This window comes from Daphnia magna, linkage group LG4 (genome assembly GCF_020631705.1).
Source record: "Daphnia magna isolate NIES linkage group LG4, ASM2063170v1.1, whole genome shotgun sequence".
NCBI classification, from domain to species: domain Eukaryota; kingdom Metazoa; phylum Arthropoda; class Branchiopoda; order Diplostraca; family Daphniidae; genus Daphnia; species Daphnia magna.
This window is the reverse complement of record NC_059185.1, coordinates 11,844,343-11,868,701: the sequence shown is the minus strand read 5'-3', so window position 1 is coordinate 11,868,701 and position 24,359 is coordinate 11,844,343. Positions and strand designations below refer to the sequence as shown.

The 24,359-nt window shown below is 40.3% G+C and overlaps 1 protein-coding gene across 5 annotated transcripts; it reads right to left on the bottom strand.

Annotated features, from left to right (window-relative positions):
• Nucleotides 1–759: 759 nt before the first annotated feature.
• On the bottom strand, nt 760–24,192 carry LOC116920210 (rhophilin-2). Of its 5 annotated transcripts, none has more exons than XM_045173096.1 (15): nt 24,057–24,192; nt 20,750–20,955; nt 10,468–10,583; nt 7,145–7,358; nt 6,992–7,069; nt 6,667–6,791; nt 5,714–5,972; nt 5,492–5,602; nt 4,771–5,107; nt 4,079–4,273; nt 2,780–3,006; nt 2,537–2,695; nt 2,117–2,387; nt 1,671–1,987; nt 760–1,556 (listed from the first exon to the last, which is right to left on the bottom strand). In XM_045173096.1, exons 2-14 carry the CDS (start codon nt 20,846–20,848, stop codon nt 1,686–1,688), a joined length of 2,493 nt encoding a protein of 830 aa, XP_045029031.1. In that variant the 5' UTR covers nt 20,849–20,955; nt 24,057–24,192; the 3' UTR covers nt 760–1,556; nt 1,671–1,685. The 5 variants fall into 5 exon arrangements, with proteins under 5 accessions (XP_045029031.1, XP_045029029.1, XP_045029030.1 ...); XM_045173094.1 differs by lacking the exon at nt 24,057–24,192 and adding an exon at nt 21,094–21,249; XM_045173095.1 differs by lacking the exon at nt 24,057–24,192 and adding an exon at nt 21,054–21,179.
• Between the last annotated feature and the right edge of the window lie 167 nt (nt 24,193–24,359).

The window sequence follows — 24,359 nt, the reverse complement described above, 5'->3', positions numbered from 1 at the left end:
TAGATTTGTCCCGCCTTGACTGCAATGTCCAGGCTGTCAAAAAGCAGCTGTTACGCTATAGCCAACTGTTTCCCTTTGTTTTCCGTTCTCTTCCGACAGGGCGGCGCCACTTGACATCCCAATAGAAAAACAAAGACGATGGCAGGTAAAGGTAACGGCGGTGCAGGAGGTGATGGAGGTAGTTTCATCTGGAGCATCTTGTGGTTCCTGATCCTCATTTTCGTTGGCTTCTGGTTGGGTGGATTCTGCGCCGGATTCCACATTCTCTTCCAGCCGTTCTCTGTCTGCATTGAAGGATGCTCGGTATTAATTTTGAAAATAACAAATAAAAAGATCAATTGTTCAATTCTAATTCGTCGTGTTTTACCATTTTTTTGTTTTGAAATCTCTACAGGGCGTCCAAGAGTTTCTCCTCAAAGGATTCCATTTCCCGAGATTCTGTGCCGAGAACATGATGGCCGGCAAATCTGGATTTTAGAGAATAGATTTCAATGTCTTCTTCTTTTTCCCCCCTTTTATGATTTCGAATTTTAAAAAACAAAACAAAAAACGACAACAATTTCATCAGTTAAATACAAACCATTTTCGTAATTGCAACCCGCGCCAAGCAACTGCCATTCACTTGTTAATTATCATTTGAATGAGTTTGCCTCCTTCAATGATACCACCTGAATTTAATGAAACACTTTTTTAAATTCACTTTTGTTTCCCTCTTCCCGACTTGCTTGATTTGATTACAGTTTCGCTTCTCGTTCTCGATTTATCTCTCGTCTTTTTGGTTTATTGACGCAGCACAGTCCAGCCACACACACACACACACACACAATTGTGTACAATGTACAGATAAAATGAGCTCGGGGGTGAGATGATGGAATCAGAAGAAGAATTTTTGGAACAAGGAGGCAACTAATACAAAAGAAAATTTGTCTTCCACGCTATGGTTAAAACAAGTCAATTATTAAATGTTTATAGTAATCTGTTTAGAAATCCAAAAACATTAATAAAAATTGATGTGGACTACACTTAAAAATTTGGTCATTTCTTGAATCCATTTTGCTTCGCACAACTATCCAATCCTCTTTTGTACACACACACAAACACACATTAGGGGCAAGGTTATTAAATTTTTTGGGAAAATATTGACGTAAATTGATAGAAACTAAAGTAGTTTATCAAGTCCTGTTTTTCATAAACCTTCCACATTTCGCATCGTATTCGAAAATCTTTTTTGTTTTGTTTTTTCATTTCTTTTAAACTCGAATTTTTTAAAACTTCAGTCAATTATTTATACATTTATATAATATGAAAGTCTCAACGAAATATTTGGAGAGATATTTTGTCTGATTTACCACATAAAAACACAGCAAAAAAAAAAAAAAAAAAGGAGAAAAAGATAGGAAATATTTAAAGTCAAAGTATTCACGTTTATACTGTACGCGATATGGCACGCTCAGGTGTTTCCTCTTTTCTTTTCTTTATTCTCATCTGATTTTTTTTTAAAGATGAGGGATAATACGTCTTTCTTATATATAAAATGGATATTCCATCATCACCGCCTTTAAAATGAAATAAAAAAAAAAATCTGAAATATAATTTTTTTTTGAAAAAAATAAAACGAGAAAAAAAAAAAGAAAGTGGCGCGGTATTTGAAAAAGAAATTTTTGTCTTACGGCCAGGTGAATCAATCAGCGCATAATGATGTTCTTGCAGATGACCTCGCCGCTAACGGGCGGTGTAGAGGGCGTCTTGAGGGCCATCATGGCGTGATGGTGCGACTGCTGGTGGCTGTGGCTGTTCTGGCGCTCGCGGCTCTTGGTCCGAAACGGATTCCAAGTCAACCGGCTTCCGGCCGTCGTCGAACGTGTTTGGCTACTCGTGCCGCTGTCGACAGTCCTATCTCGATCTTTGCTCGAGTGTAGGCTCAAATTAAAGAAATCGGCCGCCAGGCTAAGCCGTCCAGTGATGGTCCTATCTCGACTTCTTCCCCCTGAAGGCATTTTTTTGTTTTGTTTTGTTAGAAAATGACTTATTTAAACACGAAAGAGATAAGATTAAAAAATAAAATAAAAATAAATGTGTCAACACGTTTCGTTTCTTTTAGGAATGTGTGGCTGACCTTTGCCGGAAGATTTGGCGTCCGTCCTGTATTTGACGTGGCTATCGAGGCTCTTGTCACGCCGCCTGACGCCCGGCAGGTTACGCCCGATGGCGTGTATCCGGTCGCAGCTCTTGCTGTTATTCTTCGAGCTGCTGCTCCTTCCGGCCAGCGTGTTCGACAAACTGTGGCTCGCCGCCGAGGACACGCCCGAACTGGAGCTGGTCGTCGACGTGGGCGAGGTCGATCCACGGCCGCCCGGCAACGTTTTGGCCATGCTTTTCATCATTGACTGCAAATGAACGCCACACACACACGCACACGGAATTCGGGATTATTATTTTTAAAATAAACAAATAAAATCAAATAAATAAATGATTCAATTCAATTGATAAAAAAAGTAAAACAAGGAATTCGTATGTTGAATGAGGATATGCATACCTTAGAGGGTTGGGTTGGTTTCTCGACGGGCTGAATCAGTTTGAGAGAGAGGTCATTGCGAGCGTGTTTGATAAGCGACACGACCTCTTCGTGTGTGGACCACTTAACGTCCACATCACCGATTCCGATGATGACGTCACCTTCCCTCACTCCAGCCAACTGTTGGATCAAATCAGATTTCCATTTTGCATTCGACATATTTAAAAATAATAAAAATAATGAAAATAAAGAAATAAAATTTACATCAGCAATGGAACCGCCATCGACTCCGGCGATGATAATCGGTCCGTCGCCACGAACGCTGAATCCGAAACCTTGGTCGTGCAATTTGCGCAGGTGGGCCAATCGGGGAGGGTTCCACTTGTGCTTTGCAGAGAACAAAGTCAGCGGACCCAGCCCACGAAACAGATCTTCGACTGGATGCTGACCGAAATCCGGTTGACCGAACGACAGCTGCAATTTCGTCGACGCTATTCATTTATTTAAAAAATAAATAAAAATAAAATAAAATAAATCAAATTGAAATTAAATTTTCTTGATCCATTTGGACGCAATAAAAATAAAATTAGATTGTACTAAACCAGACCACAGACGGCCAAAACTATATAATACATTAAAAAAAAAATAATGGATGCCAATTAAAAAAAAGACATAAATCGTAATCAAAGGGCGCTATTCATCTGTTTTTCCCTTCATTCCATCAGCATTTTCGTACTACTCCCACCACCCCGGCGCGATCCAGCACGAAACTAGGCCATAACAGCAAACAGCTTGATGATTATTGCTGCAATATGGAGCACTAATTGGAGGGTATGATAACCTATTTCTGCGAGACACAAAGTCCCAAGTGCGATCCCGTTACCAGCCAAGGAAAAATTTTCAAATAACAAAAAAAAATGAATAAATAATACGGGGTACACACGCAAAGGCGTTTCTTTTTTTTTTTTCTTCAATTTTTTAGTAGGGACGCGTAGTTTTATCATAAAAAGAAAAATTCCCAATCAACCGTTAAAGGACAAACGACGAGAGGGGATCATTAACGTTACATTTCTCTTACGTATGAGATGAAAAAAAAACTATTGCGGTTGTTCTATTATTATTTTTTTCTCCTGTATTATTGCACGCAACGTTGAACGCTGCCCTTCGCAAATGATTTCTACTCAATTATTCGCCATCAAATAAATGTAAAAAAAAAAAAAAACTGACTTTGAAACTACGATACGGTCAAATTTAATCGGCTCAGCTGTTAGCGGATCGTCATCAGAAACATGTTACACGCAAACCGTACCGGTTCTAAACAAACGAAAGAAAAGACAAAGAAAAAAAAAAAAAAATCTGCATCAAATCGAGTTCGGTAAAAGCTGAAAGAATGCATTGCAATCAAACATGATCCAGCTACCGAAAACTAATTAAGAACTAACGGACACATTTTTCTTTTTTTCAAAAAAACCAACTGGCAACGCCGGAAAATCGTATGCAAATGAGCCAGAAGTAACACACACAAAAAAAAAGAAAAAGTAGGTAAGATATAAATGTACATACCCAAAATGGGGGGAGGGTCTAGAGCTTCGCCGAACTCATCGTCTCCGAGGGCCCGCGTGTAAGCGCTGAGGGCGGCGTCGTGAGCGCGTCGCAAAAAGGTCGACAGGTGGTCGCGTTTCTTCAAATCACGGCACATGCGCTGCAGCCGCAGGCTCTCTTCGTGCAACAGCACCGATTCGCGCAAATGACTCAAACCTGTCGGTTACACACACACCCCCCATCCCACAAGAAATAAAACAAAAGACAAAAGACATGAGAACACGAAACTCTAACCGATACACGCAGCGCGTTCGCACGGCATTTCGAAATTTGTTTGAAAATTCCCGCTCTGAATAGCCCAACACTAACGTTGGCCTCACACATTTTTTGTTTTGGGTTTTTCTCGAAAATTGATGGATCGGTTCTTTTTTTTTAGTTGGGAAAGTTCTTACAAGGACGTTCGATTTGACGCAGGCGGGGACTATGTTTGACCGATGCAATTCATTCACGAACGCGCAAGGCGAAAGTGTTTGCGAAATGATTTTCCCTTTAGTTGAATTTCGTTCCCAATTTGATGATTTTCATTTCTTTTTTTTCCACATCGATAGTCTTTCATTCGACGAAATTCTTATTATTATTATTATTTTCACACGAATTAATTCAATTTGTTAATGAAAAACAGAAACAAAAAATTAAACAAAAAATGGACGCACCTAATTGGAGCTGTTCGGCATCGTTTTTCGGTACTCGGATATCGATGATGGTGCTGACTTTCTCTTTGGTCGGTTTGCCGGTGGAATGGCCGGCGAAATTGGGTTCGCCGTTCGTCCGTTCATCTTCGCTGTACATAAATGTCAGCGTCTCTTTCGTCTTGAGGCTCAACGGACGGCCGTCGATGCCGGCGACCAGACCCGAGCCCACCAGCTGGTGAGCCATCGCCTTGTAGTATTGGCTCTTGACCTGGACGAGCGCAATCCACGAATCGGGCACGTAATCCTTGACCAATTCGATCGAAAGGGCATCGTAGACGCGATGGTAAGACTCCGACAACTACAAATCGAGATTTACAAATCAATAAAAGAAATTAATTTTTTTTTTAAATCATGGAACACAACTGATGGAATATTAAATGAAACAGCCAAGGTTGATTTAAAAAAAAATAATAATGAATAAAAATTTATGCAAATCGTCGATTGAAATGCTTGATTTTTTTTTTTGATTTCCTTATCCCCACAATTGGAAGTCACGACCGTTGCGATTCTTCTTTTGGCTGCAACATTTTCTGACCAACACAAATGGCAACCATGGAACACTCACATACGTGCGTGGCTCTGCCATGTTAGTGAGCACGGGTTCAACTCACACACTTTAACTAATTGATCTCATATTTGCTCGGCACAATTCAAAGAGGATGAAAATCAAGTAGTTTTTTACCTCGGCTGCCTCTTGGGCTTGCTCCAGGTAGGCGTCGATATCCTGGGCAGGAGCAGAGTCACCTCGATAGCTCAACAACAGTTTCTCGAAAAGACACTCGCGAGCTTGGGCCTGTTATGCAACACAAAAAAACGAGTCAAAACAGCTGATGTGTAAAAAAACAAAATGAAAAGCAATTGCCCTGTTTTGTTCCTAGAGAAATAAAAAATAAAAAGGGCTTACAATCATGAGCAGGATGAAAGCCTCGAGCACTTGCGGGGCCAAGTCCATTGACGGTGCGTTCGTGAAATTGTCGACAATGAAACGAAAAACGGCAGCTGCTCGTAAAAAGTTATCCACAGAACCATCGAGCCCTTCGCCCGTCCCGCGTTCCAGCCGCGTCCCGATCTGCGTGTGCAAGGCCCCCAGGTTGAACAGGACGCAGGCCTTTTCAAAGGCCACCGTCCGCTGGGCGCTGGGCACTCCCGTCAAAGAATCAAACCTAGAAATTGAATCAAAGTCAGTCAAGCAAGTCAAGTTAAATGAAGGTGTTCTCCTTTCCCCCCGTCGCCCTCGTCTTGCCAACAGAAACCTCAACATCCGCGTCGCCGTTATAAATGAGGACATGAAATTCCAACGAAAGAGCAACAACACAAAATTAAACTAAAGAAGATATCAATCAAGGCTTAAAAACAAAAAATAAATAAATAAATAAAACAATTCGTCTGCAACAGATTATGCAAAATAGTGGCCCCCGTCATGCAGCAGATGTGTTACGCTCCAATTCTTATTTTGATTTTCGTGATTATTTCCCCTCATTTCTGTGCTGAATGTCCGAATACAAAATTGTGGCTTCATATCCCATAGATCTTAAATGATTACGGGAGCGGAACACGTCCGTCTCTAAATTGCACAACTCACCCTCACGTATTGCAAGACATTTCAAAAAAAAAAAAAAATTTAAATTAAATTAAATTAAATTAAATTAAATAAATAATAATAAAAATCGGACAATGGCGATGCACGTGCACAAAATGAAAGGTGTGTGTAAAAACAATAATAATAATAATAATAATAATAATAATAATAATAATAATAATAATAATAATAAATAAAATAAAATAAATAAATAAATAAAAAATAAATGAAAAAAATTAAATTAAATTAAATTAAAATTAAAATTAAATAAAAAATACCAGTCGAAAAAGACGCCGAGGCCGCGTTCGGGTGAAAAGAAACGACGCTCGAAAAAGTAGAGCTGATTGTAGTACTCGTAGAGCAGACCGATGCCCGTGGCATCTCTCGATGGCGTCCTCATGGCCTGGTTATCAACAAAAAAAACGAAAACAAACTTTTAAAATTATTTGTCTTGGCCCTTTTTTTTAAAATAATTTTCCCCTTTTGAATTCCGTATTCTGAAGAGGATCATTACAGGAAGAAGAAAAAACAAAAACAAGAAAAGCCAATGACCCCAATAAACAAGTTTTCAGAGGTTGCTCTAGTTATCCACATTGCATATACCTGTCGCAAGTCGGACAGCTCGGCAATGGCTTCCACGTAATCGTCCGCTTTGTCTTTGTAATGATCTTCGATAAACTCCTGCCCAATCAATAAAATTAAAATTGAAAATGTAATCGACATCAAACAAAGGCGAGGAAGATGACGCAAACGTACGTGCAGGGCATCGTGAAAAGGCACTTCTTTCGTTTCTTTGAGGCCCAGCGGAATCATGGGGATGTGGTGGCTGAGGCCGCCATGCTGATCGCCCTGGTACACCTCGACCGAGCTGTTCAAAACGGCCAGTTGCTCCTTCAGCAGCTGCAGGTTGGAATTGACGAAGCTCAGCTCGAGCGAGACCGTCTCGCGCAGCTTCTTGTTGCTCGTCGCCCTTTTATTTTATTTGTGGGGTGGAATCGAATACAACACATCAAACGTTAGGTTAACTGTAAACACATTTGACACGAGAACAGCAACAATAGACACTTTCAAAAAATAAAAAATAAAAAGACGATAGGAGGGGAGGCTATTGCAATCAACGGGATCCAACAACGAAGAGCCACGGAAAAAAATGGTCGGATCCGATGTGGGCAGGCGGAGCGCATCGGCGATTATCGGCCATGGGACACAACACAACGAAAAGGAGAGAAAGGAAGAGACTAAAATCTTGCGGTGTGGTTAAGTGGCCGACTTTCCGTCTCATAATGGCATCGGATGCGGCGCTAAATGCGAACAAATATCGCCACAATGAACTTTTTGATTTGAAACGAATACAATGACGATTGGATAACAAATTCTTGTAAGAAAAAACAAACAAAACAAACCGAAATCCAGGCCGATTTGTGAACTAGATGTAGAACTAGCAGGTTCTGCATTTTTGCAGGTGGAAATTGAAAAAAAAATGATGGTTTGGGGGGGAGTCGGTGGACCACACGCTGATTTTCATGTTCTTCACCTGATTTCTTTGAGCGTCTATTCAATTCAAACACTTCGCAAGAAAGGGGGGGAGGGGGTAGAAACTGGAACTAACACAACAACCGAAAAAATAAAAATAAAACAAAAGAAAAAGTTTCTTCTCACATTCGGTTCCCTCTGCAAGTCGATGATTATTTGATGGAGCAGAGCCAATTTCAAACGTGAAAGAAAACCAATCCATTATTTGGGCATCGTCATTGCGCAATACGTAAAATGTCTCGTCCTCAGGTGTTTTTTTGAAACAATTTTGGGGCCGGCAAGAGCCCCGGATTTCGTGCCAAATTGCAATCAACTGGACACGCATACGAAATTCAGATTTTCCACAAAAAAAAGAAAACGAAGATTGGCATCGTCGCCTTATCACTTTTGTTGTTGTTGTTGTTCGAATCCTGTTTTCACCTGCGAAAATTTCTTTTCTCGAGAAAAAGAAGCGCTTAAAACAATTCAATTCGCATTCCGAAAGCCGTGGAATTAAAACGACACACGTCTCACCCTGCCACGCAGCAATGCGTACGTGTTTCTTACGCGTGTCGGCCATCTTTTACAACAACAACAGCAACAAAAACGACTACTTTCTTTCTCCGTCCTCACGCAGGAGGCCGGATAGCGTCGCTTATCAACACACACACACACACATGGAAGTACGTGTTCCAGTAGATGAAAGAAGAAGAAAATGTTTGAAACGTTTTTACGGGATGCATTGCAGCGTTGCCGTCATCGACCCTTTATCAAACACTTCCTTCCCCACGTTTAAAAAAAACAAACAAAAAAACAAAAAAAAATGATTTCTATAAATATAACATTACACCGATTTGAACGTATCATGGAATACCAGCCGTCTGGAACATCTTCAATAAAAAAAAAAGGTTTTTAGGAGTTTCTCCTTTACTGAAATTTTCCCAAACGTGAGAAATTTGATTTTTTTTTTTTTGTTAAATTGCACGGGACGATGGTTTTTTTTTTTTTAGGATACACAACAACAACAACAACAAGAAACGATTCCCACCAGACTGTTGTACGCCGAGTTCTATTCCCCTCTTTCCCCACTACTCTTAATGTTGTCCGAATGATTGCAGTTGCTCCACCAAAAGATGATTGCCAACACAACCACCACCACCACCGGCTGCTGATGATGGCTGCCCCGTGGCTATTGAATATCGATGGGATCGGTGAGCCGTGCGAAAAAAAAAAAAAGAGAAAAATCCGGCAGACGCTATTAAACACACGCCAATAATAATAGCCACAATTTTTTTTTTTTGGGGGGAAGCAATCAAAATCATCGCCAGTTTTCGGGACTGGGGTGAAACTGACGGTCAGCGTTTGTATTTTTCCATGAAAGAAAAAGAAGAAAAAAGGAAGTTGAACGGACCCTATTAAACGGTCAAATACCTGCCGTTTCACACGGCAAATAAAAAAGGCACAAATAAAATATATAAAAACTAACAAAATCAAACTTTCAAATCACGCGTCAGCAGCTCCCGCATCACATCGCCCACCCCTATGAATTGCTATCAGACCATCGTGAATATGAATCGGATTCAAGTTTCAACACCTTCCAAAATTGCTGCCGCCAATATTTTTTTTTTTTTGAAATTTGCATATCCGGTGGCAATTTCAATGATGAAGAAGCGGCGGATCCCCGAGTTATTTTTTTATTTTTTGAATGTGCGTTTGGGTCTTTTGGTGATTTGTTTCAAACAACGACCTTGGAAAGCAAATCGTGTTCGCCAGGTAAACAAACACAAACAAACAAACCGACCGTCTCATTTTCCTTTGCCCCCCCCCCCAAAAAAAAACAAAAAAAAAAAGTCGGGACGTGGCAAAAATAAAATAAGAGTCTCGTTCCGGCGTGAGCAGATTAAAGAAAAGCCCTCTTGCGGTTCGTCTGTCCAACAACAACAACAACAAAAAAATGAACTTATTAAAGAAGGAGAAGAAGAAGAAGAAGAAAAAACCCCAGGTGCATCGAGTTAAACCACGACGAGCTCGTCATCGTAGCGACGGATTTATTATCGCGGGCAGATGGGAAGGCCGGAACGGTTGGCCAAAATAGGAAAAATAAATAAAAATAAATTGGCGAGTTGTCCAACGAGACGTGACGCAAGTGGGACGTCATTTGATCCCATTGGTTTTTGCAATGAAATTTGCGCTCGAGTGATTTGGGATTCTCCTATTTTTGTTTTTTTTTAGCATAAAACTTTGGTGGAATTTCTCCATTAGAAAATTAAGGACGCAAGGTGGGAGAAGGTACCGATTCAATAATCAAAAGAGAATTACCAAGAGAGAAATCTCGGATGCTCCAGAAAAAAAAGAAGAAAAAATGTAACACAACAATTGAAAAAAAAATTCGGCGAAAGAAGAACAAATTGAATGGCTAAAAACCAAAGATTTTCTCTTTGGGGGACGACTCAAATGGAGGAGAAAATCTTTTTAGTTTTTTTTTTTTTTTTTTTGTGAAATAGGAAAAAAAAATAATAATTGAAATTAAAAGACGAGAGACAAAATAAATAAAGAATTTGACTTACTTGAAAAGGTTCTCAGCTCCGGCTCTCAAACGAAGTTCTTTGTTGATTTCTTGATTCAATTTGGCCCTTTTCGATTGCAGTTTCGACCGGCATGTGGCGGCTCTCGGATCCGAGCCCTAAAATCAAAAAGAAAATCAAAAAAAAAAAAAAAAGAAATCCATTAGTTTAAGTGTGACAACCAATCCATCAAACCAACCGTCAGAATTTTTAAGTTTTTTTAAATGAAATCAATCAAGAAAAAAAAGTCTATTTTTCCTATCCACATCAAATTTCCAAATCAAAAAAAAAATTATTCATAAACCCAAAAAAAAAAATAAATAAAAAAAAATATCAAAGCGAATGTTAAAAAGAAAATGGTTATTCATCTGTACCCGATGGTAGGCTTTATTATGGGCTTTCAATATGGCGACGTGAGCCATGATGTTGTTGGTGCGCTATTTCCGGAATCAACGCACCGACGTCGTGATCCTTTCTCTCCACCGATCAAACTCGCAACTATTTACTTCTCCCTTCCTTTGAATTATTTTTTAATATTCTTTAAATTCCGCCATTTAAACTTTGGCTTCTCTTTGTCATCGAATAAGATATTCTTTTATCCCCTTGTCCAGCCCTTTTTCGATACCGGATAATTCCAAATAAAACTCACACACACACACAGACACACACGACACGTAAAAGTTGAAAAAAAAAAAATCCCGTTGATGTTCGAGACAAAACAACAAAAAAAAATAGGAAAGAAAAACGAGGACGTGAGAGTTCACCCCAGTCACGAAAAACCCCACAACACACGTACGTACACACACACACACACACACACACCCAAACGGGTACGTCAAGTTCAGAAACTGTTTTTTCTTCGATAGGAAATGAAAAAGCTCAACACACAAAATGTTTGATAAATTGTCACTAGGGTGTCACTCGATTTTTCTTGGGGGGTTTTCAAAATGGCCTCTCAGTTCAAACCGAAATGTTGTCAATGTCGGGTCACAACGTTCGTTTATAAACCGTTTCCTTTTTTAAAATCGTGCAACGAAACTGTTTGATATTTTTTTTTTTAAAGAAAGAAGCAACGCAATTTCGTAAATTTAAAAACAAGTTCTCCGAACTTGCTGCTGTCCCGGACAGCGGTCGATGTTGGACTGGCGTGATAGCTGTTCGTTGCGCGAGGAAGAGACTCTTTTTTCTCCACCGCCAACCCCCCCCACCATAGTCTCTCTCTCTCTTTCTCTCTTTCTCTCTTGTTCGTTGTTATGTTAGTTTTTTTTTCCCGCGAGACATAAAAAGAAAAAAAAACGCACAGAGGAAGGGGAGGGGACACAGGTAGAGAATAGCCTCGGGCATTCGTTTTTTTATTATTACGTCGAGAGAGCTATATAATAACTCCCCTAACACAGACAGAGAGAGAGAGAGAGAGAGAGAGAAAAGGAATGGAGAAAAAAAAAATAGGGTTCAGCAACGAATGAAACGATTTGGAACGGCATTGCCATCCGCGTTTCTCCCACGACAATTAACGCAAACTAAATAGAAACAATTAATAATAATAATAATAATAATGCGCAGAAATAAATACGTTTTGAAAACGAAAAAAAAAAAATGAAATGTCTTTGATCAGAAATCAGAACAAGGTCAATCATCTGCTTTAATGACATTAGAAAAAAAAAATCAAGGAATTGTGCTAATGACGACGATGAAGACACCGGCCATTCCACGAACCTCATCGCATTAATTAATCCACACGTTAATTGGAATGGATCAAATAATTATTTAAAAAAATAGAACATTCCAGATTTTTGGGGGGATGAAAAATAATTTTTTTTAAATCTATGAAGGGCATAGAAGAAAAAAAAATGAGAAGCTCCTCCTACCCACCTGCGCAAACTCGACAACACACGCAAGGTGTGCAGTCCGCAGCGCGCAAGCCGGTGGGCAATCACCAACCGCCTGCTGCTGCAGAACCGGAAAAAAACCGCCGCAAGAATTTAAGAATTAAAAAAAAAAGATAAAAAATAAAACACATCCGCACATATCATCATTCAAAACCGAAAAGAAAAAAAGAAAAAAAAGAAAATTAACGCGCATTTTTACAACTGTTTTACAAGTCCTATCGTTTTTCAGTGTTCTCTTTGCTTGAAAAAATGCAACCCTGGAGGCATCTTCATCAAAAAAACACGGTTTACACACAACATTCTTCACTCTCTCTTTTTTTGCTCTCTCTCTTTCTCTGAAAATAAATAAGGAAGGACGCCATCAGGTGGCCTGTAAAGTTCATTAACATAGGCAATGGCACCTTGACGTGTTGGCCAACTTTTCTCGACGGCATTGCAAAGGCGTAACGCGTTCGGATGGCCGATAGTGAGAACTGGGCCTCACGTGATTTCGTCACGTCGCAATCACGCCATTATTTGCATCATCGCGCTCGATCAATTCAAGTCGCACAATTATTAAAACGAACGTGAATCACCTTGTTCTCAATCAACGTGCCATTCGAATTCAAAAGAAAAACAAAAACATTTGCGTTTCATCATCTTTTGGGGTTTCCCCCCTCCCCCCTTGCAGGTAGCAATTAACATTTTGCACGCGTCGATGATACCACAGAACGTTAACTGCCTCACATTATTTTTGTTCAGTTTCCTCATCACAAGTTTAAAAATAAAAAAGAAAAAGAAAAGAAAAGGATCGTTGATTGCATTCAAGTACCGCGCTCTTCCCTTCCCCCCCCCTCTCTTTCTCTCTCTGCCAAAATGATAACACCATCGTCAATTTCGATCAAAGAAAACGGAACTATCGGTGCTTGGTTATTTTTAGTTTTCCCCTCTAAAATAAATTAAAAAAAAAAAAAGGAAAAGTGAAATAATAATAAAAGATAAGTGAAAAGGTGTAACAGACAATTCCGTTAGATAATTTCTTTTTTTTTCCCCCAAGTCATACGAATCAAACAGGTACCGTGACGATACAACATCTGATGTTTTTTTCTTTCTTTTTCGCGTTTGGCTTGGCTGAATTTTTTTTTTTAAATTTCAAGTTCCATACATAGAAAAGAAGGTAAGGCTGTAGGGGGGGTGGGGGGTTTGCATGAACGGAAGAACCGCAAAAAAAAAAAAAAAAAAAAGGGACTTTCATTTGTCAATTGAACCGTTGCACTCTTGTAATGTAGCGCATGTTTCTCTCTTTAAAAACAAAACAATTGAATTGAATTAATTCTAAGCCTTTTTGTTTGTTTTTTCTCTCAAAAATGCCATCATCCTTTAATCTCGGCAGGGATTGAAAACTTCCGGCTGGCCATCAAAGCAAAACAAGTGCCAACCGTCGCACGTCATCCTCAAAAGCTTGCGACGAAAATGCAAAGCAGACGCGCCACAATTTTGAAAAATGGCGCCAGATGACATTTGACAAGCCTATCCCGTTATTACGGCATCTTGTACAATCTTCTCTTACAAATCCCAACTTTCAGACGACATGGAAAACAAACAAAAACAGTGTGGAAAAACAAGATGGAGACGGACAACTGCGTTTGCTCTACGACCTTTAAAACATTGAGCCTTCAAAATAAATAAAACAAATAAGACGAGGCAAAAGTTTGAAGGCAAGGCCAATAGACACGGCGTGAGAAACGATGGGAGGTTGTCGTGTCCTGCGTTTAACAAAAACAAGATGTCGAGACACCCTGCCTTCCTCTTCTTCTTTTCTGCAGATGGGCTATCCCATCATCTTCATCGCACATTGTTGCACGTACACAACTGAATCTTCCCTCCATTTTGGCTACAAGAAAAATTCTCGTCCGGCAACGCCCAATCACTAGAGAAACGTTTGAGGCATTTCTTTTTTTCTTTTTAAAAATGAAATCATTTTGCGCAACAACAAACAAGAAAGAAAAAAGCCTTGAGGATGATGGCCGAATAACAACCTCCATTTTGTTTTCTTACTGTCCTCCTCCTGTACGATTACCTACAACTTCCGTATGTTAAAAAAAAATAAATGTCTTTACGTTGGCAGCCATTTTCTCCTAGAGGAATGCCTGGAACAACGTCAAAAATAAATAGAAAAAAAAGGGAAACTCGAATATGTTTCCTTCTTTCTCGCTACAAAGTGCAATGATCCGCGAAGTTTTCGGATACCAGCTATAAAAAAAAAAGCAAAACAAGCAGACAAGAGAAAATGGTTTGGTGCGTGCCCAGCAAAAGAAAGAGTCGCAGGGCTGTCTGCGACTCTGCCGAGCAGTTTCAACCTGCGCCATTTTTGATTTTAATCTTAAACAGCAAACTCAATAACCTTTCACTCGTCGCCAAACATTCAGAGTTAACACGTCCCTCTCTCAGATCGCCATCACACGAGCGCAAAATGAAGGATTTCAAATTTCGCGCCGTTCAAATTTGCCCGCGCAATGGCAACACGGGAAATCAAACTCAAAACTGAGCGCAATCAATTCCTCGTCCGACACAGCAACTGGATGGAGGCGGGCATGGCATCGTCGCCAGCCATTTTGCCGCGTGCACCTCATTACGTATGCAACGACATCATCCGATAGGCCGCAAGTGAATCGCGGCAAATACGGTGAAGATAAATGGAGCCGCGTGCTCGTTTCTACTGGCGCACAGCCCAAAAATGGACGTCGGGAGAAAGCAGGAAGGAAACAAGAAAAAACATATTCAACAACAACAACAACAACAACGCCAGGCATTTTCTAAGGCGCCTCGAGGGTCACACAACTTGCCCAGATTCCACCCCACCCCCTTAAAATAAAAAGGAGCTTTCAGGTGAAAGTTGAGGAGCCAACAGAAAAGAGAAAGAGCCATCCACCTCTACCGCGTTCACACACACACACACACACACACACACACACACACACGAATAAGGTCTTGCGTGAACGTGCACAGTTGGCGTTGCGCACTGGGGTTCACCTTTGGGTTTCGACCGTCTCTCTCTCTCTCTTTTAAAAAAGAGAAACAATGGCGACGTATGGCAATCGGCAAACAAAAACGAATGATTTGGCAATAGGTGCGCGTAAAGCGGGAAAGTTTTCGCTTTTTGAATTTGTGATTTTTGATTGTGAACAAGGAGAAGAAAGACGGATGATTGGTGATGACTCTCTACCCCTGGGCTTTGGCTAAACAACAGAAACGCGCATGGGTAGGTAAAAAAAAAAATGTGGGTCACCATTTCTTTTTTCAGCCTGCCAGCTAAATACATTCCGCCCCTTTTATTTATTTATTTATTTTTTAATCTCGACGAAATTAAAAGAGAGAAAGAAAAATAAAAACGCATTTTTTAAGGGGAAATGTCACGATTGGAAATCAAAAGTTAAATTCTTTTTTTTTCTTGCACCGACGTCAAATGCAAATTCCCCTTTTTAAAAACGGCCATTTTGTTTAAAATTATTTTTAAAGAAAGATGGATGGACAGATTTCAAAATTCCCCCCAAATTCAGGATCTGGAACGTGTTGCCTAACCCGTCCCGGATCGGGAACGTTCACACGTTCCTCCCGTGTTTAAAAAACTACAAAACGAGAGACGCTTGGTTAATACCATCTTTAAATCAAATCAAATAAAAATTAAATGAACCCAAACACAATGCCATGGAAATTCCGCATTCAAATCCGGAGAAAGATCCATCCAATCAGAGAGAGGGAACCAATCGCGTAACGATGCGATTCGGAGGAACGAGCAGAGTTAATTGGAGTGAAACCAGATTTCGATTGCCATTTGATTTTGTGTGTGTGTGTGTCAAAGGAGGGGAGGAGGGGATGTACATTCTTTTAGAGATAACTATGCTGATGAAAGCTACCGATAACGTGGTACATAAAAATAGGACAAGAGGAAAAGAAGAAATTTAAAAAACAAAAATGTTCATTCATCTCCGTAAAATAATTTCTTGGCGTAGTAACGGGTTACGCAACGTCGTTCATATTTTGGCGCCTCCATTTTGGCCTTTGAAAAAAAACAAATTTCAAGTTTTACAATTCGAATGAAAAAAACTAGTTTTCCTTTGCACATTGTGCTCGTTTTCTTCTTCAAAGTATCGGTCTTGTAAAAATCATAAACATATGCAAATGTTTAAGGGCGAAACCTTGCGGCTACACACAATCAGTGCCGGTGCGAAAAAAATATGAAATAAAATAAGAACAATGTTCAGCGATTTGATGCAGAGTTTTATAAGACCGTGGCTGCGTGTGACCCACATCAAATAAAATTTTTTTAAAAAGAAAAAAAGCTAACGGCCCATCCCAAATCGGCATTACTACTTGCACAAGGCGCGATATATAAAGAGAGAGTTTGCATCGCCCTGCATCTTTCCTTTTTCTTCTTTTTAAAGCAACGCACGCATTTTTCTCCCACTTATAATTCTATGCATAAGCGAAACGTGTTTTCAGCACGCAAAGTATAACACACACTCACATTAAAAAAAATAAGAAAAATTCTATTTTTATTATTTTTTTTCAACACCTAAAATTAGCCCATTTTTTAAAAAACATATTTTTATTCTGTTCTGTTTTTTTTTTCTTCTTTTGAAACCCATTCATCACGAAATGAGACTCACGCATTTTTCTTTTAGTTCAGTTCCTTCTCCAACCGCCCGTCCCATCCCCTTCTTTATTCTTTCCACACAACCGACCAAAACAAAACAAAAACGGGAGCATCGTATCCCATCATCGTTGGCCTACTTCCTCGTTACATCCAAAAGAGATTGTTGTCATTGTCATCGTTCTCTCTCTCTCTCTCTCCTAAATGTTTTGTTTTGTTTTTTCTCTTCTTATCACAAGACATTTTTTTTTTTTTCTCTACCGGCCAACCCCCCACCACAAGAAACAAAACGGCTGGAAAAAAAAAAAGGACGCAATCGTCTTTTGTTTTGTGTTTACTTCTGGTCAAGTGAAATGTTTGTTTTCGAAAAGACAAATCTCAAACACGCAACTCAAAGTTGTTGTTTATCTTATCAAAAGTAGGAGGTGGTGGTAACCATTTCGAATGGGGGTACTCTTTTAGTTTTTGAAATGTGCTGCCCCCTGGTTGAGAGTACCTCACCACTCGACCGGCACAATGTCCGTCAAATTGGCCGCTAATTTTAGTGCGACATTTTCAAACAGTTTCTTTTAAAAAAAAAGATAATAATAATAACAAAAAATAATTAAGAATTGTCAAAACTTACGGCGTAACTCGCACGTCGAATGACGACCATTTCCAATTTATCCATCGCAACGTCGTACCAACAACAACAACAACAAAAAAAAACCCAAATCAATTAGCAAAATCCATCGAAAATTTCGTCCCCCACCCCCTTACTTTTTTTTTTTGTTTTTAAATCTTTTCCGTGTCTATTTTGGACTCATTTTTTCGAAGAAAGACGGACTCTATTTCTTTGAAAATAAACAAATCTAACAAAAGAGGGATAAAAGACAAAGGTGAACTGAACCGTCTCCGTTTCGAGACCAAACTGCACCGAGACATGCAAATTCTCATTCTCATGAGAGAGAGATGGGATGGGGGGAAACAGTGACGAAAGACGGGTGTAAAACCACACCACAAACCCAAAGAAAAGAAAAGAAAAAGAAAGAAACCGACGGGCGTTGAAAAGGTCGCAAGGTTCACAAACCTTCCTCTCGCCGATTCAAAAGAAAAACAACGTCAAACTCGTCACACACACACACACACACAGACACACACACACGAGAGAGAAGGTGGGAGGTATTTGGCTTTCAGGTGCGCAGGGAGTTGGGGAGTTGTGTTGCGGTGCTTCAATGGAACTGCGGGGAATTGTGTGCAACGATTTGCGTCACATCAGCGCGCATCTCACGTCCTTCTCCCCCCCAGGTGGAAAACGATCCACCCCCTACACCCCCTACACCCCCCCCATCAAAAGGTTACGTGTATATCCTTCTACTGTCGTCCTTCGGGCATCCTCCGCCATTGTGTCGCTTACTCGCGTGTGACATAACTCTCGACCCATTAACTGGGGGATAACTTCCAAAAAGGCATTTTAGGCATTTTCTTTTGTTTTGTTTTGTTCGTTCTAATTCTGAGGTCACCTGGCGCCTACACCAGTCTGGCAAACAAGTTTTTTGTTTTTGTTTTTCCCAAAGGTAATAAAATCAGAAAAAAAGGTGCGCATCATTTCAAAATCGAATTCCAGGGGAATTTTAGTTTTTTTTTTCCCCCTAAAAACAAAATCCCTGGAATTTAGAAAAAGGACGTCATTCGGTCGATTCCAGTTGCGTACCTGAAGGGGTAGATCCCCCCATGAGAGGCTTTAGCTTCCCTTTAGGGCTTTATGTCAATCCTTTTCTTTCTTTCTTTTTGATTTTTTAAATGAAAAATAGGACGGACGACAGTCGTTCATGTCGTGACGGAACAAAATCTCTTATTACAATAGAACTACATTCAAAGTCGCGGCTAATGTCGGAATGCGTTGCGGATGGTGGACACACACACACACACACACAAGCACAAAGAGGACATCAAAAGAAAAGAAAAGAGTTGCGAAGCGCGTGGGCCGATGGCAGTTTCGAATTCTAGATCTCCTTCATTTCGTTTCAAATCGACATTGTCCAATGTCAAGGTCCTAACAGTCGGATCACGCGGGGCTCAAAACGCCATGCTTTCATGTATTATTCGTCTACCAAGTGTTGTCACGCATTTCCTCTTCGCATTTTTTAATGCTAATAAAATCATAATAATACGCAACAATAGGACCAAGAATTATTCAACGGGAAAAAAAAGATGGCCGCCAACTATGACTAAGCTTTTCCTATTTTATATTTATGATTATCCCGCCACCCAATCTAATTTAATTAGACATCTCTTCGTGACGCAAGACCAGATGCACAAAAAAATAATAAATATAAATACTAAGCGTCCGTCCTCCTCCCCCCGGCCGGCATTGGCGACTGGGGAGGGGGGAATTCAAATGAGTCACACAAACAGACGCGCTTTTTTTTTTTTTTTAAGCTCTGCGACATTGACAAAATAGCGAAAAGAACATAAAAAAAAGAGAGGAAAAGAATTCTTGTCGCACATCTACACACACACACACACACCTGCACTCATCATCACGGTCGGCTTCATTCTTCATATTAAAAAAAATATATATTTATATAAAAAGCCGCAAGGTAATGTAAGAACCGTTCGGTAACAAATCCGCCCTCTCAACAGACGACACCTATCCACAAGGAAAAAAACAAAACAAAACAAGCGGTGCAAAATAAGAAGAGATCCTGTTAGATTTGGTGTGAACAGAACAAGGTTCCAACCGTGCTGGCACCACTACCTTTTTTTTTATCAAATTAAATTCAACTAAACGCCATTTTGAATTTGTGTGTTTTAAAGATGCTGCTTTTTTTTTTTTTTTTTTAACAAATGCTTTCATTCTTTTCTCGACGTAGTACAAAGTGTTGTACGCTACAATCTTGCATACGCACACACACACACACGTGAAAATGATCCATAACACGGGGTGAAACAATAGGACGACGTTAAAAACCGGAAACTTGGAGGGAGGAAAAAAAAAACAAAACAAAACAAAAAAGTGGTAAAAGAAACGTGACGATGAATGTTTTAAAATACCAATTATTATTTTTTTATGTTTTCAAATCGTGAACGTGTGTGTGTGGCTCTTTTTTCTTCCACCTGAGCTCGCAGGTGAAAGATGCTAAACAAGACTCCTATCGATTTCGGCATATACGCACCGAGCAAAACGTGACCGTACACGTCGGCGTCCTTGTTATGTTTGCCTCTCGAAACGGATAGGGCGGATACGTTGTAGAATCAACTGGGAGGGGGGTAGGAAAAAGAAATGATTGCCGATTCTCTTTTCAAGCAAACGTTATGACAAGCATCAACGTCAAAGCCTTGGCCTCGTTTCACGTTGTCATTATCGTTCTTCCCTCCAAATCTATCCACGCATCAATCACATTGAAAAAAAAAAGCGCAGACTCCTTGGATTCCCAATCAAGGATTTTTTTTTTCTTTCTTTTTAAAATTTTCAAATGGCGCCCTCGATTCGCTAAACAGGACAGAAAAAAAAACAAAAAACAGCGTCGAATGAATTCAATGCAATTTGCTCGCCGTTGCGCGTCTTTCAGAGTCGCACGGCACTGGTGGCAGGTGTGCGCATCATCCACACACACACACACACACACACAGGCAGCGCGCGCACCTGTGTCAACGCGATACCATTTTTCTTGCGCAACTTTTCTATTCCCCCCCCCCCGCTCACACACAAAACAAAATTCCGATGAGAAAAGCAAAGAAAAATGAAAACAAAAAAAAACAAAAAACAAAATGGACTCACCCTGGGACGATCAAAATATCCTGTGGCGCTGGCGCTTGATCTAGTGGTTTGATATTTGGCGTATTTGCACGTCGGCTCCGATGTCGCCGTCGTAGCCATTTCGAGATTTGTTCTTCTTTGATTACTACGCCCTCGGGGCAATAATAATACGACGTCCCGAACTTACACGACACTGACCGGTGCCTGTGCGTTTTGCGAGGTGGAAACTAAAAAGAAGAAAACAAAAAATTCACTCACACTGATTTCAAAATGAAAGAGAAACGAAACAAAACCAAAAAAAAAACAAAAATAGAAAAGCGCGCACAATTCTGGTTTTTTAAAAACAAAAAAAAAAAGTATGTTACGGATGCCGCGTCCCGTAAGTCCTAAATGAGGACGATCGATTTTCAGGTGTGTCCGACCTGTCGTCCGGCAAAGATTCAACTGCCTGCGCCGTATTAGTTGTACAGTCGTTTCACTGCGGGGCACTTGCGAGTCTCTCGCATGTTCCTTCTTCTTTTTCTTTTTTTTTTCCTTATTTTGGCTCCCCCCTTATTACACTGCCCTTTTCTTTTTCGTTTTACAGCGCTTCCAAACATACAAGGAACACACACACACATACACACACACACAGCTGCTGTATGTAAAGGGAGGGTTTCGCGGTAGGTGGGAAAATGGGCAAGAGGCGGAGGAGCTGCGTAACAAGGTGGAAAAAAAGAAAAGAAAAAAGGAACTTTAAAAAAAAAAAAAATTCCAAAAAAATGGGAGGAGCTCTTTCGCGCAAGTCCCAATGTCTCGTTTGCTTCTGTGTAATCGGGGCGCCTCCATATGTTGCCTGATACGCGTACGGGCTGGACATTGAAACCGCGTCGTGCATATCATCGATTTCATTTGTTTTTTGTTTTTTTTAAATCATCAAACGTTTGGATTGGAATTCGCGCAAGCCGGAACTGCCGCACGAATTTGTGATTCAGTTTTTCGCATGAAAATATTTAAAAAAATTCTTAATCAATGACGCAACTGGGGGGGGGGGGGTTTAAACGTCGAGTTACACCATTTCGAAATGTTTCGCAATCTCTCTGATAAAATGAATGAAAGGGAAGGGTGGGAATCGGTTAACAAATAAGAGAAGGCCGGAGCAAAGACCATTTAAAAAAAAAATACATTTGCAAAATGAATGAAGGAGTTTTTGTTTTCACCTACGCAACTCCTTTTTTTTTACGGCCCCATCGAGTTAAAAAAAAAACCCTAAAATAATCAAAGATGGTAAGAGAAACTGTCTGATTCTTTCTAGTGTTTCTGTTACGAGTCAATCCACTGGGCAAATAATAATAATAAAAAAACAAAAGCCATCGCCAAATAAAGAAATGTCGGCTGTCCTCAAAACGTCTTTGCATCGCGTCTTGTACGCGCTAACATTTGGCTTGGCATTTCTTACGTGTATCGGGGGTGGGCTAGGGGGGGAGGGGCTTGGCGATTACACAGTGGACGCGTTTCTAGGTCCCGGAACCGAGAAGCAAAAGAAAAGAAAAGAAAAAAATATCGTGACTGAAATAAAAAAGGAGATCGGGTTCTTCCGATTGGCATTTTGTTAAAGCCCTAGATATCGAGCGCTTCTATGCTGGTGTGTGTGCACACACACACGCGAGCGCGTCACATACACACACACACACACGAAAACCGGTACTTGGCTAATTGGCTCAACGTATCGCCATCCCTCCAAAGTCTTCCGTTTCCATTTCAATTCCCCCCAAAAATAAAACCTTTCGTACGAAAGCCCTTCTCATCAAGTCACTAATCAATTAAACCACCACCGGCAAGTACGATGGCGATGCGAATAAAATCATACACCAAATTTCAATTGATTTTTGTCCACGGCGAAATCACGACCGCAAACGACTGAATCTCACCATTTCATTCTCCCTTTTCCAACCCCACCTGACCAACCCTCCCTTTCCTTCACATTTCGATTAAGCACCGCCGTAAAAACAAAAACAAAAAAAAACACAACAATGGTGTGTAAACTCCATTACACACTTTCGCTTCTGACCAAAACCCAAAGCCCGACAAATCATTAACCAAAAATAAAAACATTTTATCCGACAAAGTTTAAGGAAAACTCTCTCACTCTCTCTCTCTCCCCTTCATTTGGTTTCCCTCAAAATCGTCCCCCCCCCCCGCTATCGCCACGTAGGGGACGGGCGCCACGCAAGTGTGGGTGTCACGTTACACAAGTCGCTGTGCACTTCTAATCTCCTTGCTGCTTTTCTCTTCTTTTGTAAAAAAACAAAACAAAACAATTAGCCGAAGCGAATGAACCCGCCCTAGTCGAGAACGCACACACACGTACGGTCTCTCTCTCTCTCTTTCTTTTTTTTTTTAAAAGCGCCGCCACCGACAATAGGCCGAAATTGGACGATCCCACGCAAAGTTGCTTTCATCTACCAGCTCGACATCAATGTTAACAACCTTAACTAGAAGAAGAAGAAGAAGAAGAAAATGGGAGAGGGAGGCAAAAAAAAAAAAGGAGTGAATAGAAGTGAAAAAGAGAAAGGAGTCAGGGAACTGTTGTTAGGGATAGGAAATATGAAACGTCAAGTGGACACGAATTGACGTGAACGTGCTCCGGCCGGTTGACTTTTTCAAGTAGCAATGGGAACAAAAAAAAAGCAAAAAAATAAAATAACATAAATAAAACAGGCAAAACAACAATAACAAGCTTCCCATCGTTTCTGTACCTGTACATTAATTGACAATGCTCCATAGAATCGACTCTGAAATAGTTTTTGCTTTCATTCCTAGAAAGAAAAAAAAATGGATCCCTTTCTCTTTCCCATTTTGTTTGTTTCCCCTTCGTCATTCCCTGGAATTCCGTTCTAAAACAAGAAAAATTAAAAAATTGTAAATGAAAAAAAAAAAAAAAGAGGCGCCTGAGCTGACAGGAAATAATAGCACGACGGCAGTGGGGGGGCGCCTAAGGATAAGATTATTCGGGATTCACGAACGCATTTCAACCGGAAGACGTAGCAATGTCAAAGCGGGACGGGGCGCGAAACCATAAAAACCTTAAAATAAAAAAATGTCTGAATACTTCGACCCCGGCCAGACGAGGGCAATGCTAAACGCATCGAATAAAAAAAAACAAAAAATAAAAATAAAATAGAAAACAAAATATCAGAATTCAAAATTTCGTGACTTAAGTCTGAGCTCACGGGCTACGATCGAAGGGATTCCTTTTTAGATCTAGTGGAAAAGTACGACTTTCCGCTAAAGTTCACAGCTGATTTAGTGAATAATAACCAACGAGACGAAAAACCCAAAGACTTACAAAGGACAGCAGGATGGAGAATCCGTTTGATCAACTGGAAGAGCCATGGAATTATCAGCCTTGAATTGTTCAACACATTTTTTGTTTCGTAACGGCAATGGCTTTGTATTCGTTGGGCGGATGGATCATCGTTTCTCTGTACACGCAAAGTTGGATTAGCACTGCATCTACGATGTCGACGTCGCCGACAAAAGCTTTTTCTTGTTTTATTTACCTGAATGACACCATCCACATTTCGGTTTGACGCAGCTGACAGATGGCCATCACGACGTCGATGACCTTACGCACAGAACCAGCGATCGA

Excerpts from the sequence above, each read along its gene's own strand:
- LOC116920210 (XM_045173096.1), bottom strand. The coding sequence starts at position 20,848 with ATGGCTACGACGGCGACATCGGAGCCGACGTGCAAATACGCCAAATAT. Across the intron at positions 5,973-6,666 it reads CTCGGCGTCTTTTTCGACTG|GTTTGATTCTTTGACGGGAG; the intron begins GTATTTTTTATT and ends TTCAATTTCTAG. Across the intron at positions 3,007-4,078 it reads AGACCCTCCCCCCATTTTGG|CGTCGACGAAATTGCAGCTG; the intron begins GTATGTACATTT and ends ATAAATGAATAG.